The sequence below is a fragment of the Pipistrellus hanaki genome, assembly GCF_964339955.1.
Source record: "Pipistrellus hanaki genome assembly, chromosome: 3".
In the NCBI taxonomy this organism is placed as follows: Eukaryota; Metazoa; Chordata; class Mammalia; order Chiroptera; family Vespertilionidae; genus Pipistrellus; species Pipistrellus hanaki.
The window spans coordinates 139257783-139276569 of record NC_140505.1 but is presented as its reverse complement, the minus strand read 5'-3'; the positions used below and the strand labels follow the sequence as shown (position 1 = coordinate 139276569).

At 36.6% G+C, this 18787-nt stretch overlaps 2 protein-coding genes across 2 annotated transcripts; one reads left to right on the top strand and one right to left on the bottom strand.

Moving 5' to 3' along the window:
• Positions 1-4904: 4904 nt before the first annotated feature.
• On the top strand, positions 4905-5843 carry LOC311618759 (olfactory receptor 6C75-like; the record flags this gene model as incomplete). The annotated part of the gene is made up of 1 exon (XM_084876340.1): positions 4905-5843. One exon carries the CDS (start codon positions 4905-4907, stop codon positions 5841-5843), a length of 939 nt encoding a protein of 312 aa, XP_084732466.1.
• An 8812-nt stretch (positions 5844-14655) lies between these two features.
• OR6C70 (olfactory receptor family 6 subfamily C member 70) lies at positions 14656-15594 on the bottom strand (the record flags this gene model as incomplete). Its single annotated transcript, XM_084876345.1, has 1 exon — positions 14656-15594. One exon carries the CDS (start codon positions 15592-15594, stop codon positions 14656-14658), a length of 939 nt encoding a protein of 312 aa, XP_084732471.1.
• Positions 15595-18787: the final 3193 nt, after the last annotated feature.

Genomic DNA, 18787 nt, shown 5'->3' with positions numbered 1-18787 from the left:
AATGTTTCTGGCTATCTATCCCTCTCCTTTCCTCTCTCTGAAAAATCAATAAAATATATTTTTTTAAAAAGAAGTATGCATTTTGGGTACTGTACAGGTTTGTATATTTCCCTTCAAAAATTCATGTTTACCTGGAATCTGTAGATAAGACCTGATTTGTAAATAGGTCTTTGCAGAAGTCTTCAAGTTAAGATGATGTCTTATATATTAAAGCAATTTATTAAAAATTACATAAAATTAAAGCATGATCTTTTTAAAAATATATATATATTTTTATTGATTTTTTACAGAGAGGAAGAGAGAGGGAGAGTTAGAAACATCTATGAGAGAGAATCATTGATCAGCTGCTTCCTGCACACCCCCTACTGGGGATGTGCCCACAACCAAGATTCCCTTGACCGGAATCGAACCCGGGACCTTTCAGTCTGCAGGCCAACGCTCTATCCACTGAGCCAAACCGGTTTTGGCTAAAGCATGTCTCTCTATTTTATAATAGGTTCTCTATAATGTATAATTCTATCTAATAAAGAGAGAATATGCTAATTGTCCCTCATCCCATTGCAAAGATGGTGGCACTCACAGCCAATAAAGAGGGAATATGCTAATTGACTGCCCTTCGCTCAAAGACAGGTGCCCATAGCCACAAGATGGCAGTGCCCAGTCCCCTCAGCCCAGCCTTGTTGCACTCCGGCCTTCAGAGTCTCCCAGCCCTCGAGCCCCCCAGCACCCAGGGCCCCCTGAAGCTCAAGTAACCAGGGTCAGCCGAGGTTTGTGCTGCTGGTAGTGGCAGCAGCAGAAGTGAGACGGGGGTATTGCCTTTCCCTGATTGCCATGTCGTCTCCCAGCCCTGAGGGCTCCCAGACTGTAAAAGGGGGCACACTGGGCTATGGGACCCTCCCTTTCCAGTGCATGAAATTTCATGCACTGGGCCTCTAGTTTTAAATAATATCAAAGGCTACAAATAAACATATATAAACACTATTGTGAAATGTTTGTAAATCAACATCATGCTTATGGCACATTATTCAAGTTCTTGATTTTGATTTTTAGTAAAAACAAACAAACAGATTTTGAGTTTAAATAGCCATTATGCTTTCATGGTCTCTACTTCAGTATGCACTTTGTATTGCTTAATCATATACATTGAATAACTTTGTTTGTTTCCCAAAGAAACAGTAAAAATAACCTTAAAATCTTTGTTCAGAGAGTTTCTAGAATTTAAGATAATTAAATAACCACAATTTCTATTCATTTTAAACTATTTCATGAAACAAAATGTTTTATGAAACAGATTAAATAAAAATTAGATATGTCTCAAATAATGGGATCTTACAAATGTCTTAAAAGATCAAAGCAGTGAATAATAAGATGATGCTGAGGGAGAATATACCTCATGCTACACAGGAAAAAGGAAATTTAAGATTTCAAAAATACTATAATGTAGAATTCTCACATTTTTCTGTAAGTACTAAAAATTATGCAAAGAGATCATTGGGGGGGAGGAGACATATGTAATACTTTCAACAATAAAGAATTTTTTTAATGAAATAAATAAATTAGGCAAAGAGCTGTCTTTATCACCTCTGCATTCTCAGAAACTAAGCTTGAAGGGCAACACATAAAAAAGATCCAACAAATAATTATTAATTAATATATGATAGTGATTCTAAACATGATCAAGTTTTCTATGTTATCATTCAGTGGAAAGATATAAAAGATTAAAGACGAGCCTGACACCTCTGATGGTGCAGAATAATGGAAACCTCAGCCTCTTTCTGAAACATCACAATGACTTATTAATATTTTCCCAAAGATTAGAGAAAACCCCACTTGTTCACAATCTATGTGCTGCCATTTAGAAATTGCTAATGCCTGTTTCATTGTTATTAAGTTTCTTTTTGTGAATTTATTGATCATTATGAAAATGCAAATCCTTCTATGTATTTTTGCTCTGATTTGAGGCTACCAGCACTTAAATATCCTATTCTAAATTGTGTAGCAATTTGGTGTCTTGAGACGACCATCTCTGTGGTGCCTTCATCAGCTGGTCCCCTGAGTCCATTGTAAAAGGAGTGGGTAAAATATGGCTAGCCTGAATAACATTATTTCTGTACAAAAGATCACCTCATCTTGCCTAACAAGCTTGGAAGAACATGACATAAGCTTTTATTGCAACTACAGCTTATTTTAAGTATCAAGATAATACTTCTTTAAGTGGTATAGGTAGAAAAATCTGGCACCTCAGATCCTTAAAGAAATTTTGTTTTGTATATAGAAATGGGTTAATGTATGCCCTTTTTTAGGGGAGCTCTTGGGATTGTTTTTTATTATCAACATTTTGGACATTTGGTTAGAAAGCAAATGACAGAGATGAAGCATTGCAAAAGGCTTTTGAAAAATCCTAGCACATTTATGTTTAGATAAGTCAAAGAGGCATTGTAAAGGACATTGACAAATATCAGTCATATTTACCAAAAACGTAAGTACGCCTTTGATAGTTTCTCTCAGGAATATGTTTTTGCCTCAAAAGTGTATATTTATGCTTTTTATAAGTAATCTGAAATATGTACAACGCTACGTAAAAAGAAACTCAATCTCACCAATTTTACAAAATATATAAATGAGGCAAATTTTAAAATACTATAACTTACTTACTAGTATTTCATGCAACATTATTATTCATTGTGACAAATACTTTGTGGTTGATAACAGTACATGATTTTTTGTGTTCTTATCTAGATATCTTCTAATATCATTTTTTAAATAATAAATTCAAGCGCACTGGTATGACTCAGTGGTTGAGCATCGATCTATGAACCGGGAGGTCATAGTTTGATCCTGGTCAGTGCACATGCCAGGGTTGGGGGTTCAACCACCAGTGGGGGATGTGCAGGGGCATCTGATCAATGATTCTCTCTCATCATTGATGTTTCTACCTCTCTCTTCCTATCTGAAATAAATAAAAATATATTTATAAAATAATAATACATTCAAGCCGAAACCTGTTTGGCTCAGTGGATAGAGCGTCAGCCTGCGGACTGAAAAGTCCCGGGTTTGATTCAGATCAAGGGCATGTACCTTGGTTGCGGGCACAACCCCAGTAGGGGGTGTGCAAGAGGCAGCTGATCAATGATTCTCTCTCATCGATGTTTCTAACTCTCTATCTCTCTCTTCCTCTCTGCTCGAGAAACTTTATTTAATGTGCATAAATAGAAGCATATGAAAAGGAAAAAAAAATAGAAACAATGCAAAAAAGAGAACTAATGTTTGAAAGTGGGAATGTATCCGTCTCTAAATTTTATAGGTAAAAAATTTTAGTAAGTTCATTAACATATTAAGTTAATTGGCTAATCCTGAGAAAATATTCCTTTTATAAGCTCTGAAACCCAGGAAGAACATAGAAAACAAACAAGTCATACGACTTAGGCAGGCTGTCTAAACATTTAAGTATTTTTTTTAATGATCTTAGATAACAACACATTAAAAACTTTTAGGGAAAAATAATAACTTAAACAGGAAAAATAATTAAGCAAATCTGTATAAGATCAAGAATTATCACTTGTTACACTCTTCCTCAATTACCTAACCCACCCAATCTCACTTCTGAAATCTCATACCTCATTTCCCACCTTTCTCCTTTATCCAAAAATGTCTTTATACCTATTGTTGCCTCATTGTCTTGAGAACTTTTGTGGGTTTATCAATGTCTATGTGAATACCTCATGCACATGCATTAAAATATAATTACACATAATAATTTGAAAGCCACACATGGAATAAAAAAGGAAAGAATAATCATATTTGCCTCCCCAAAATTTAACTTTAATGTCCAGCGATTACCTTTTTTTGGGGGGGAGGGTCTCCTCAAAAAAAAAAAAATAGCCAATATTGTGGGAGAGTTCTAAATCATTTTAGAAATAAGTAAAAACACTTGCAGTTTACAAAAATAAAATTAAAGCAAAGAAAAGTCCTGCTTTAATAATAGGAGCAGACTCAGGATAGGTAGGTGGTAAATAAAAATACACTCAGGAATATACTTACAATCTTACAAAAGACCATTAAACATATTATTAACTAAAATTAGAATACCTTGCCATGCAGATATTGGAATACATTGGGTACCCTCCCGTTGATTAAATACCACTGTATGCTATTATCAGAAACACATTACTGTACTAGGTAGGTAACTGAGTTGTCTCCATAGATTGTAAGTTTGAATGGAAAAAAGAAAAGAAGTGCTTATTCAATAGTACAATTAAAAAATGTATGCCCTTGCCAGTTTTGCTCAGTGGGGTAGAGCGATGGACCACAGACTGAAGCATCCCAGATTCGATTCAATCGCCAGCTCTGGCCAGGGTGCATGCGGGAGGCAACCAAGCTATGTTTCTCACATTGATATTTCTCTGTGTGTCTCTCCCTCACCCACCTACTCTCTCTAAAAAATAAAACCAATGGGAAAATGTCCTCGGGTGGGGATTAACAACAACAACAAAGAGTATATAGAGAGCAACAGAAAATAGATATCTTCAACAACTATTGTAGTATGGTAGAAAAACTCTCAGGAGCTTTATTTTAGTAGGTAACAACCTCTTATTTTATTGTTTTCAGGAATATATAAAAAATATTCAGAGGACAAAGATGTATACTGAAATGTGTAACAATACAATGAAGGAAATACTGTATAGGAATAATGAATTACTATATGCCATAATAAATAAAATCATTTTATAGTATTTTGTTGCTATGTACTACAAAATTATTTTTCTGTAAAAGAAAAAGGCAGCAGCAATTTTTTTTAAAAGTGCATGTGCATGTGTGTGCTTCTTTGTTGGTGTCCCGGCTTTCTTATTTCTTCATCTATTTTACAGCTAACACTAAGTATATCATCGAAAATCAGGAGCACGATGAGAAATTACACAGAAGTGACAGAGTTTATTCTTCTTGGATTGACAACTGACCCGCAGTGGCAGGTTGTACTTTTCATGTTTCTCTTTGCTAACTACATGCTCAGTGTGGCTGGGAACCTGATCATTATTGCTCTCACCCTTTCTGATCCCCATCTGCAGACTCCCATGTACTTCTTCCTTCGAAATTTCTCTTTCCTGGAAATATTATTTACATCAGTCTGCATTCCCAGATTCCTTGTCAGTCTTGTGAAGGGGAACACAACCATTTCCTATAATGGCTGTGTGACTCAGCTATTCTTTTTCATTCTATTGGGGGTGACCGAATTTTACTTTCTGGCTGCCATGTCCTATGACCGCTATGTGGCCATCTGCAAACCTCTGCATTACACTGCCATCATGAGCAGCAAGGTCTGTATGCTTCTGGTCTTTGGCTCCTGGTTTATAGGATTGCTGATCATCTGTCCACCAATAATTCTGCTACTGCAATTGGACTTCTGCGCCTCCAATATAATCGATCATTTCTTCTGTGACTCTTCTCCAATCCTGCAGCTTTCCTGCACAGACACTCGCTTTCTAGAACTCATGGCATTTTCTTTAGCTGTTGTAACCATCATGGTCTCCTTAACACTAGTTACTCTCTCCTATGCCTATATCATCCGGACAATTCTGAGAATTCCTTCCAGGAGACAAAGAAAAAAAGCTTTTTCCACTTGCTCCTCCCACCTGGTAGTTGTCTCCCTCTCTTACGGCAGCTGCATTTTCACGTACATTAAACCTTCTGCAAGGGAGAGGGTGACTTTAAGCAAAGGAGTGGCTGTGCTCAATACCTCGGTGGCTCCTCTCTTGAATCCTTTCATATATACACTAAGAAACCAGCAAGTGAAGCAAGCCTTCAGGAACATGGTCCAGAGAATCGCCTTTTCTTCAAATAAATGAACATGATTGTGTGATCATCACTTGAAATCAAAGCTGAATTAAAATTCTCTGTTCTTCTCTAGATAAATTCCTCAAACAAGTAAGAATTTACTTCCTTTTAGGTAGATATGTTTATATACCATCAATGCTTAAAAACTAGGTCCTAAGTCTTTTTTTTAATAATATATTTTATTGATTTTTTACAGAGAGGAAGAGAGAGGGGTAGAGAGTTAGAAACATCGATGCGAGAGAAACATAGATCAGCTGCCTCTTGCATACCCCCTACTGGGGATGTGTCAGCAACCAAGGTACATGCCCTTGACTGGAATCGAACCTGGGACCCTTCAGTCCTCAGGCCAACGTTCCATCTATTGAGTCAAACTGATTTAGGCTAGGTCCTAAGACTTTAAAGTTATATAGATGATGGTAAATCTCTCACCTCTGTAATAAAACTTTAGATAAAGTAATGATCTCCATTGTTTCTCACAGTAAGGTAGATTATAAATTCATTAAAAACATGTAAAAATTGCTATCCTATAAGAAACTTACCAAAAACCTCATAGAAATATAAAATTTATGTGAAATAAAAAAATATGAGCATTAATTGATATCTCTCCAATGTTTTTTTCTGTCACTGAGAAAATATGTTATATGATTAAAAGAATTATTAAAATGTCTATTTGAATTTATCAATGAGATATAGTTAAAACATTAGAAAAAAATAAATAGAAATTAAAAAAATATGCTGTCAAATATATTATATTTGCAATTGAAAATGACGTTGTATTGATTTTTGTATTTGTTTTCCTAGAAAAAAAATAGTGAAGTTCCAGTGTAATAGAGGAAACAGAATTTGCCTTTTTTTTCTTTGATAATATTTTATAGAATTATAGATTATTTAACTAAAGATTTCATTATATGTCCCAATAATGCTTAAAAAGGAAAACTGTACTCTATAGGCAAATTAAGTTATCTTGATAAAATTCACTTTATATTCAGACTCCTTCAAATATTATAAAAAATGGTCTTTTCTAGTGACATGAAGAAAATGAGAAACTCAGAACCCAGAATGGTGTGAGATATTGACTCCAGGGAGTATCATAGATATGATAATATGTAAATTATTTATATCTTAGGTTTGTTTTGTTTATTAGCAAATATACAGTACAATCTTTATCTTTCCATTTTCTTTTTCAAAGGTGGTTCTATTTCCCTCACTCATATCTGAAAAATGACTCTTGGAAATCTTTGAGAACTGTAAAAATATGTTCACATCTAGTTCCCATAGTTGATGAGTTCTTCAACTCTAATGAATTACTAAAAAAAAAAAAGAAGAAGAAAAGAAAAGTGGTTGTCTTGGACAGTAATTTTAATTCTAATTAGATATAGGGCAACTGAATTTGACTTCTTGATTTGCAGCTTGGTCTGATGTATATGTTAACATATTAATTAAAATTCTACATATTTTCTACATAATTTCTACATAAAAATTCTACATATTTTCAAAGTCCACAATAGAAATGTCCCGTCTTATTGCTCATAGACAAGAATGTCCTTAAGCATTCACCTTTTTCTGACCATTGTATTTTCAAGGATTTAGTTACATTTTTTTTCAAACATACTTAGCATAATACTGCCACAAAATGAAAATTAAAACCAATTGATTATGTATTGTTTATTAGAGTTATCTAAAAATAAATAAAACAGTACAAGTTTGCTTTTATAAGGTTAAAGAAGTAAATAGACATGAAAAGTGAAAATCAAGAGTTTGGAAAAGCAATATGCAAATGTTAACTAATGAATGCACATTATATGTATGATATATATGATACATATGATAAACTAAATGAATGTATTTTATACGTGTGATACATATGATAGACACTAGGGTTAGTTCCCTCAACCCTGCCTGTACTCTTTCACAGTCTGAGACCCCTCGGGGGATGCCTGCCTACCAGCTTAGGCCGGATCCCCAGCAGTCCAGAGCTCTCAGAGTCTGGGAAACCTCGTTCCTTACTCCCTGCCTGCAGCTGAGGCGGAAGAGGCTCCCACCTCAGCTGCTGCACTCGCCAGCCATGAGTCTGGCTTCTGGCTGAGGAGAGCTCCCCCTGTGGGAGCTCACTGACCACCAGGGGGCAGGTCCTACATTGAGTGTCTGCCCCCTAGTGGTCAGTGAGCATCGGTTGTTCTGCTGGTCATTCTGCTGTTCAGTCGATTTGCATATTAGGGTATCATTAAATAGGATGGGTATGTAGGAGGACAGGAGAGAAATAAAAAGAGGAAAATAAGAGGGAAAGAAAAGTTGATCCTGTTGATCAATAGGAAATTATTTAAAGAAGTTGATTCTTATACTCTAAGTCAATAAATGTAAATATATTTAAAAAAAACACTATAAATCTTTCCAAAAGAATTATTTTTATGCTTTAAAGTAAAATTATATGTTTTCATTGATTTTTAGAGAGAGAATAAAGGAAAGGGAGAAAGAGAGAAGCATTGATGTGAGAGCAGGACATCAATTGGCTGCTTCCCCCTATTGAGGATCCACCCAGCAACCTGGGCACGTGCCCTGAACGAAAATCAAACTGACAGCCTCTTGGTGCATGGGATGATGTCCAACCTACTGAGCCACACCAGCCAGGGCAAAGTAAAATACTATCAATATTTTGAAGCTCTGTGAAACAATAAAGCTTTGACTGCAAATGTGATATATGGTGAGAAATATATCAGATATATTTTGGAAGTCAAGTTTATAGAGGGTTTCAAAAGGTATACTCATATTTAATATCACATTATAATATTTCAAAAATACTTTTTCTTTAACCATAGGAAAAATTATATTGTATGTATGTAAGAGGCACACGAAATATTTGTGCCATAACATTTTTTAATCACACGGAATTACTGTCACATTACTGTGTTGTGATGATAGAAAACAAAGTTATTTTCATTGGTGAATAATCATCTTGAAAGTTGACTCTGACAAGCATAAAGTTAAATAGTCACTTAAAATGAAAGTTTATTAATATTATTGTAAATTTGAACTTCATTAACACATATTCCCAAGGGTCATTCCTCAAATTCTGGATAACTACAGAATGTTCTCAACAAGGTGGTAATCATTCATGGACTGTTGAGTCCCTTGGTATCAAAATAACAAGTGATAATTGGCTGAAGAAAATGTCATAAATCATTAAAAGCTACTAGCCATAAAATCTCAGTAGCAATCAAGCAATAAGAAAATTTTGGGAGGATGGCTGCCGATGGAAAGGCAGACTGCAAGGTAGTGCGTGAGTGAGAGAAGGAAGGAAGGGTGTGGTCGCACGGGGAGTGTTTGTGAGTGGAGGGACACCTACACACCAGGGGAATGTGGGGCACAGCCGGACGGGGTTCCCTGGAACGGGCAGCCTCCACTGCTGCTGGGATCCCTCCCAGAGCAACCAGCTCTGACACGGAGACCGCACCAGATTGGAGGGGAAAGTGGATGCTGTCAGAAGCCTGAAAACCCCGAGAATCTACAACACTGGCAACCGGTGAACAGCGGCGAACCCCAGGACACCGGTTCCCAAGCGGTGTGAGGAGCTCTGCGCCTCCTCACGGGAAGGTCAGGTTTCCCCCGGGACCAGGGGAGGTCTGTGGTCCAGCAGGAGAGAGAAATGCATACGCAGCGAAGTCTGCATCCAGAAAGAACCCGCGGCTGTGGGGGCTGGCGTGATCCGTGAGTCTGGCAGGGGATCCAAAAGGATGCTAACAGGAGGGAGCTCTAGAAAGCAGCGTATAGCTGGACTGGGCGTAAAGGGGCAGCAGAGGGATTTTGACAGTGTGCCAGCTGCTTGGACCCAAGGGGAGAAAAGACTGCGCGGACTTGCACTCCAGTGACAGAGTGTGCACTTGCTCTGGCTCTTTTCCCCCCCTCTTTAAATCCTTGCTTTTGATTGCTAAGCCAGATATATAGGATCACCCAATTGGGGACATTCTGGGAGACCGCAGGGGAAAGGTGTTTTGTGGAACCTGGGGTTCAGAGCGGGGAATAACGATCAGAGAACCAGCTCTGGGACAGTCCATTTCCCCAAACCGGTATTAAGTGCCACAGGAAAAACAAAATATAAACACTAGCTAGAGAGAACCTAGAGGCCCAGAGGTCAGCCCAGAAACACTGCCACCCAGGGGTTGATTCACAAATTGACTGTAAACACAAATAAAGGAGTATAAAAAACAAAGAAGTACGGCCTGCTTGAAAATCAGGACGGTGGCCTACAACACTGAGGAGCAGTGGAATGCAGCGAACGTCCTGACTAGGAAACAGGTGTGTCAATCAGATCAGTACAGGAAGTGAATGACCTTCACTACTACACATTTTTATTTTTTCATCTTTTCCTTAAGAAATTATTTTTTTTCCTATTTCCTCACCTGATTTTACCTTTTTAATTATTACACTTTTATTTTTAACCAGTATTAGTACTACTAATATTTACCTTTTTCTTAAATGTCATTTTATTTTCTCTATATATTATTTTGGGATTAGTGTTCTACATTCTATTTTTATCTTTCCTTTAGCAACATTTTACTCTATCTCAACTTTACCTTTATGCCAACACTCTCTTCCTAATTTTTACCCTTTTGTTGTCCTGTTTCTCTTATATTATTCCTGCTTTAGATTTTCCCTATTTCTTCTTTTCAACCACTGTTAAAATTTAACACTATTTATATATCTAATTTCCAATACCCTGCTCTAAGTGCATACACACCTCTCCTCTTTCTTCACTATCCAAATTCTTTTTCTCTCTGCCCTTTTGTTGTTGATTGCTGATTGTTGATTATATTTTTTATGCTTATTTGTGAGATTGTTTCGCTTTTTCTTTGTTTTGTTTGTTTGTTTGTTTTTTGCTTGTTTTTCCTCACATCACCTAATTTGTTGGTTGCGTTCATCATTAGGTATTTGTTGCTGGCATATGTTGGGATTAGTGGCTGTTCTATTGGAGTTTTCTCCCCATATCAATAGTTATTTCCCCTGTTCTTTTTTATCTCTTTCTTTGATCTCTTACTTTTTTTCCTTTTCCCAATTTTATGCCATTGTGATCTGAGAAGATGCTTGATATGATTTATATCTTCTAGAATTTTAAGCCTGTGTCCCAAAATGTGGTATACCTTTGAAAATGACCCATGTGCACTTGAGGAGAATGTATATTGTGTGGCTTTGGGGTGAAATGTTCTGAAGATGGCAATTAATTCCATCTGATCTAGTGAGTCATTAAGAATTGATGTTTCCTTGCTGATTTTTTGTTGAGAGGATTTATCCAATGGTGATAGTGTGGTAGTATAGTCTCCCAGTGTGATTGTATTGCTGCCAGTCTCTCCCTTGTTATCTTCCAGTAGTTTTTATTTTTTATTTATTTTATTTTATTTGAGTGCTCCACTTTTGGGTGCTTATATGTTTATGAGAGTTATTTCTTCCTGTTGGATTGCTCCCTTTAGTATTATAAAGTGGCCTTCCTTATCTCTTTTTATGTCCTTCACTTTGCTTTTTCTAGTCTAGTATTGATGCATATTGAGTTCTTTATAGCAGCGGTATCATTTTTCATTTCCTCTTTGTTCTTACACATATTGTCTTCAATTCTTTTCATCTACATTATGACCAATGCTCTGAATTCTTTCTCTGGCAGAATTCTTTCAGAATGTTTTTAATTTCTTCTTTGATCTTTTGGTAACCCAATCAATGTTTAATAGTATGCTATTCAGCTTCCAAGTGTTTGAATTATTTAGATTGTTTTTATTCAAGTTTATTTCTAATATTATGCCATTTTGGTTTGAGAAGATGCTTGATATTTCAATCTTCGTGAATTTGGGGAGACTTTGCTTGTGACCCAATATGTGGTCTATCTTTGAAAATGTCCCATGAGCACTTGAGAAGAAAGTTTATTCCATGGCTTTGGGGTGAAATGTACTGAAGATGTCAATTAAGTCCATCTGATCTATTGAGTCATTTAGGACTGTATTTCTTTGCTGATCTTGTTTTCCAGAGGATTTGACCAGACTGGCAAGGGAGGGAAGTTAGGGGCACTCAGGCCAGCCGGGAAGCAGTTAGGTGTCGATCAGGCTGGCCGGGCAGTGGTTAGGGGATGATCAAGCTGGCAGCCAAAGTGGTTAGCAGCAATCAGGCAGGCAAAAAGGCGAGCAGTTGGGAGCCAGCAATCTTGGATTGTGAGAAGGATGTCCAACTGCCAATTTAGGCCTGATCCCACTTGTAATTATCATCCAGGAAATTCTAAGGGATTTAGCAACTCTGTGTCTGCCTGAAAAAGTGGGAATTGCTAATGAAAAGTTAAGCCCACTAGGATCTGGCCTAAATAGGCAGTTTGACACCCCTAAAGGAGTCCCAGATTGGAGAGGGTGCAAAATGGACTGAGGGACAACCCCCTCCACCCAGTGCACAAATTTTATGCATGGGGCCTCTAATATATGGAGGGACCAAGATGTTGGCTGGCAGGCCCCATTGGCCATCAAGGCCTGTGGGCTGAGGGCAGCTCCTACATTGAGCATCTGCTCCCTGGTGGTCAGTGTGTGTCATAGTGCCTGGTTATTCTGTCGTAATGGTCTCTTAGGCTCTTATAGATAGATAAATATAGATATGTTCATATTAACACCTCTAATTCTAAGACAAAAACTATACAGAGTACTTTTAAAAACTTTCTGTCTGTGCTTGTGATGTTTAATTCCTACAATGAGAAACCTCAGTGTCATTTTCTTCAATAACAACTTGTGCTAATAGCTTAGTCACCACTATGGCATAAACCAACAGTTTTAATGGCATCTCCATTAGGATAATTGTACAAGAGTTGTGGCATAATTGTGTTCTAAGAGCTGACACTTAAAGAAGAAAAATGTAATTCCATACCCCAGTTTTGGAGGAAAGAGACAGAGTTTTATCATTTTTTATTAAATTTATTGGGATGACATCTCTTATATAAAAAGCCCATGGCCGTCATGCTGTAATGACATCATGACCAAATGAGCAGCAACTCTCACCAGTGGGCAGGGTGGGGCATGAGCTACTGGCAATGGAGAGCTACAAGCAGTGAACTGCAGGGCAGTGTGCTACTAGTAGCGGAGAACTATGAGCAACAGGGAGCTATGAGGGCAGAGGCCAAGTCAATGAGCCACGAGCAGTGATGGGAAGGGCAGCCAGCTGGGGCAAGCAGAAGCAAGCTACTCATACACAATTTTGTGCACGCTGGGCCTCTATTTACCTAATAAAATGATGCAGGTTTCCAGAGTACAGTTCCATAGTACTTCATCTAAATATTGCATTGTGTGCACACTACTCAAAGCCAAATCTTTCATTACTATATAGTGGGTCCCCTTTACCCTTTACTACCTCCCTACTAACTTCCCTCTGATAACCACCATACTGTTGTCTGTGTCTGTAAATTTTCATTTATTTTTCAAGTTTGTTCATTTGTTGCTTTAAGTTTTATATCCCACATATGAATGATACTACTTGACTTTTTCTGTCTGACTTAATTATGCTTAACATAATATTCCCAAGGTCTGTTCATGTTATTGCAAATGGTAGTAATTCATCTTTTTATGACTGAGTAGCATTCCATTGTGTATCTGAGATAGGGGCAGCAATAGAACATTGGGAACCAGCTATAACTGTGAGAAATATTAATCATGTCCGGTTACTTGGGACTGTTTTACTCTGATTAAAGAGGCACACTCTACCCTGGTTGGAGCTGCCTGTGGGACCTGGGGGCTCACCTGGAAAGGCAGCCCATCCTCCTCATCAGGGAGCCGCCTGTTCTCGTGGAAACATTAACAACCTTGTTGCAGCAACCAGAGCTTCCAGCCCTTTGAAGACCCCAGGCTTTTGAAAATTGCCAGCCCTTTGGTTTTCATTAGCCCTTTGAAGACTCTGAACCTTTGCATACTTGAAGGCCATTGCGAATCTCCAGCCCCCATTACCTGTCAATTGCCCATTTGGCATATCCTTCCCAATGTAATCTTTGTCCCTCTGCCTAAATATAAGCAGCTGGCTTATGGTGGGATACAGAGCATATTTTTGTGGAAGATCTGCTGCTCTCCCATATGGCTGGCAGTTTTAGAATAAACCCTCATTTATGATTCAATCCTGTCTCTGTCAAATTGGCTTAAGTAGTGACAGGAAATATGGACCCACTGATTGTCCAGTTACATATATACCACATCTACTTTATCCAATCATCTATCAAAGGACATTTTGGTTATTGCTATGTCTTGGCAACTGTGAATAATGCTTCAATGAACAAAGGGGTGCATATGTCTTTGCAAATAAATGCAGTTTTATTTTTAAAGCACTCATTTGAATGTTGAGAAACTGATACTTTATATCATTGAGAGCGGAAAACTTAACATAGAATTAAAAACTAATAATTTTATAACAGGTCATAAAATTAATATATTAATTGGAATATTCAAGAAATTAAACTTTTCATAATGGCAAATTTCATTTTATCTCAACATTTTAAAGAACATGGCTTTTAAATAAAACATGGCATATTAATTACAGCTCTTAGAGAACTTATAATCAATAATAATATCAAAATTTTCATTCATTTTACTCTAACATGCTTTTAGAGAAAATAAATTTTGCAATTCTATATTTCTAACATAGTAAGGTTTCACTTTGAAGAAAAGAACATTAAATTCAGAATGTATACTATAGAGTTAGTTTCTAACCTTCAGTAAATTAAAAAAATCTAAATTACTAGAGATTAATTCTTAAACTAGAAGAGGTAAAATTGGTTTTGTTCCATGTTCCTTTATGTTTTTATGTTAATTCTTTTCATAAATAATATTACTTATCTAAAGCAGAAAGAGCCTTTCTAAATACATCTCTGAAGGCTTGTTTAACTTGCTGGTTCCTCAGAGTATAAATGAATGGGTTCAACAGAGGAGCAATTGAAGTATTGAGCACAGCTACTCCTTTGCTTAAAGTGATTCTTTCATTTGCTGATGGCCTTATGTAGATGAATATACAACTACCATAAGTGATAGTTATAACAATCATGTGAGAAGAGCAGGTAGAAAAGGCTTTTTTCTTTTGGTGAGCTGAAGGGAATTTTAGGATTGTCTTGATGATGTAAGAGTAAGAAAGGATTACCAGAAACAACGTGACAATAAGGGTCATCACAGCTAAGAAAAAAGTAATCAATTCCACTACGTGTGTGTCTGAGCAAGAAAGCTGCACTACAGGAGAAATGTCACAAATGAAATGATCAATTATATTTGAAGCACAGAAATCCAAATTAAGAATCAAAATCAATAAAAGGAAAATGACCAGGAATCCAGTTGCCCAAGAACTGAGTATAAGCTGATGACAGACTCTGCTGCTCATGATGGATGTATAATGCAAAGGTTTGCAGATGGCAACATAACGGTCATAGGACATAGCCGCCAAAAGGAAAAATTCTGTGGAGCCCAAGAATATGTAAAAAAATAACTGAGATATGCAACCATTATAGGAGATGGTCTTTCTTCTGGTTACAATGGTGATTAGGAATCTGGGGATGCAAGCACTTGTGAAGAAAATTTCCAGAAAAGAGAAATTTCGGAGGAAGAAATACATTGGGGTCATGAGATGGGAATCCAGTAGACAGAGGGCAATGATGGTTAAGTTTCCTATCATGCTCAGCATATAATTCAGAAATAGAAAGAAAAAAATTACAATCTGTAACTGAGAATTATCTGTCAGTCCCAGAAGGATAAACTCTATCTGCGTTGTATGATTCTCCATTTCACTTCTGAGATTTCAAGTTCTAGAAATAAAAAGATACAAAAATAAGAAACTAGAGATCAACCAAAGGACTGTTATGCATGCATATATCACTAACCAATGGATACAGACAACAGGGGGTGAGGGGTTGGGGGGTTGGGGGAGGGGCAATGGGGGATAAGGACACATATCCTTATCCTGTACATCCTTTACTGATTAAGGACACATATGCTTAATCAGTAAAGAAAAAAAATTAAAAAATAAGAAACTATATGGATAGCTTTATAAGCAGGGAATATATATATAGAAGCCTAAGTGACCATTACAACAAGTGGACTGAACAACCAGGTGCTTGATCACTATGATGCTCACTGACCACCAGGGGGTAGACGCTTAATGTAGGAACTGCCTCCTGGTGGTCAGTGCACTCACACAGCCAAACTCCGGTGGTTGCCCACCATTCCACAGTCCATCTCACTGGCCATCTGGCCCCGATCAGCCCCTATTGGGACTGGATGAGAAGGCCCAGATCAGGCCCGATTGCCTGCACTGGTCTCTAGTAATATATAAAAGGATTCATATTCACAAATAGACTCATTTGTAAAGTAATGCTCTGTGATTCTGAAGATGTGATCCAGATCTGTTCAATAAAAACTATTTTAAAAACAACCAAAGGACTTGTGTGCACGCATATGAGCCCAACCAGTGGTCACAGACAACAGGGGATGGGGACGTGCATGGGGAGTGGTTTGGGATGGGAATGGGGGGGATTAGGACAAATATGTGATGCCTTAATCAATAAAGTAATTTAAAAAAATTAAAAAATTAAAAACACCATTGAAGTCAACTCAGTTTTTGAAATTGACCAGCAAAACACAAAATAGTTGTGTGAGTTTTATCCTTACTAAAAAAATTCTAGTCATTTGTAACTAATTTCCAATGTTTCCCTTTGAGAAATAAGGTGGATAAAATATTGGCTTGAGATTCAAAAGTAATCCATTAATTTTTAATTATTAACCTCGTCAAAATAAAACTATTCCAGTATATAATGAATTAAGATCCATAGTTTTGATTTCATATTTAAGTGACATTTGGTTAGTACTCTTGCAACGTCTCTATGAACTACAGATGAATACATAAGAAATTTACTCCCCCCAAAATTACATAAAACAAAATAAGTACCAGCTGGATCTAAGAAAAATTAAAACAATATAAAGCAGATATGGCCACATTTACAAAAAAAAATAATAATAATCTATTCAGAATTTCAAAATTTTGCACATGTAACTTAGACCATAAAAATAAAAAATAAAATACAGAAAATGCATTGCATTTCTTCACAATCTCCACCCATTTAGAGTGTCTAGAAACTAAACCTACTTTCCAGGTGCAGCTCTGTAACAGTGAAAAATTAGTTTTCTTGCCACACTGCCAGTGTCCTAAAGTCCTCAGCAATCACTCATATAATTAATCAAAGACTATTAATCCAAGGAAGTATTGGCCAAAGGAAAATGTGTGGTGATTTCAATGGGACTATTTTATGTTTTTAATTAGAGGTTGTTAGAATCTTGAATGGCAAATAATGAAAACAGAGTGAGTAATGGAGATGAAGCATAGCAATGTTGGGAGGCTGTTATGAATTAGAAATAATTTAAAACTGTGCTAATTCACACAAAGTCCAGCTATGTATCTGAAAAACAAAAACATTAATGGCTAATGAGACAAACAATAATGCACTATTAAGGTTAACAGTTTGGATATGATATTTATTGTTTAAGCATAAAATTTTAAAGTTAAGTACACACACAGAAAATAAAACATAAGAAATATTGTATTATTGCTTGTCTCATTTTTTATTCTTATATTTCCAGTAGGACATGATCTCACTCATCTAGGGGAAATGGTAAACAACATAGACTGATGAACAAGAACAGACCCAGAGATAAGGAGCCGTGGGTCAGACTGTTGGGCCTCAAAGGGAGGGTGGGGATAATAGGGAGAGATCAACCAAAGGACTTGTGTGCACACATATGAGCCTAACCAGTGGTCAAGGACAATAGGGGGGTAGGGGATTGGAATGGGGGGTTGAGGACAAATATGTGATACCTTAATCAAGAAAGAAATTAATAAAATAAAAATAAAGTAATAATAAACTCATAAAAAAAGAAATAGTGTAAGTGAGATTTATTCTAGGGATGCAACCAATAAACATGATATATCACATAAACAAAATGAAGGACAAAAATTATTTGATCATATCAATAGATGCAGAAAACATATTCTACAAAATAACAGCACTCGTTTTTCTTTGTAAAAACTCTCAGCAAGGTAGAAGTCAGGGGAACATACCTCAACGGAATAGAGGCCATATATGAAAAACCTAAAGCCAGCATTATTCTCAATGGGCAAAAACTAAAGTTTTTCACTTAAGAACAAGAAAAAGGCAAGGCTGTATGCTTTCACTACTCTTGTTCAGCATAATACTAAAAGTCTAAGCCACAGTGATCAGACAAGAAGAAAAAAATAAAAGGTATTCAAATTGAAAAGGAAAAAGGTAAAACTGTCATAATATTGTACATAGAAAATACTAAAGACTCCATCGAAACTCTATTAGATTTGATAAATGAGTTGGCAAAGTAGCAGGACACAAAATTAACATCCAGAAATCTATGGTGTTTTTATGCACAGATAATGAACTCTCAGAAAGAGAAACAAAAAGAATAGCTCCATTAACCATTGCAACAACAAACAAAAATAAGAAACCTAGAAATAAACTTAAACAGAGTGGGTAAAACACCTACACTTGAAAAACTAGAGGACATTGGAAAAAATAGGGGAAGATGCAAACAAGTGAAAGAATTCATGTGTTCATGGATCGGAAGTATTAACATCATTAAAATGTCCATACTACCTAAAGCAATCTATAGATTCAATGCAATTCTGGTGGCATATTTTACAGATCTAGAACAGATATTTCAAAAATTTATATGGAACCAAAAAAGATACCAAATAGCCTCTGCAATCTTAAGAAAGAACGAAGTTGGAGGGATCACAATACCAGATATTCAACTATACTACAAAGCCATTGCAATCAAAACAGCCTGATACTGGCAAAAGAACAGGCATGTAGATCAATGGAACAGAACAGAGAAAACAGAAATCAACCAACAACATGCTCTATTAATATTTGACAAAGGAGGCAAGAACATACAAT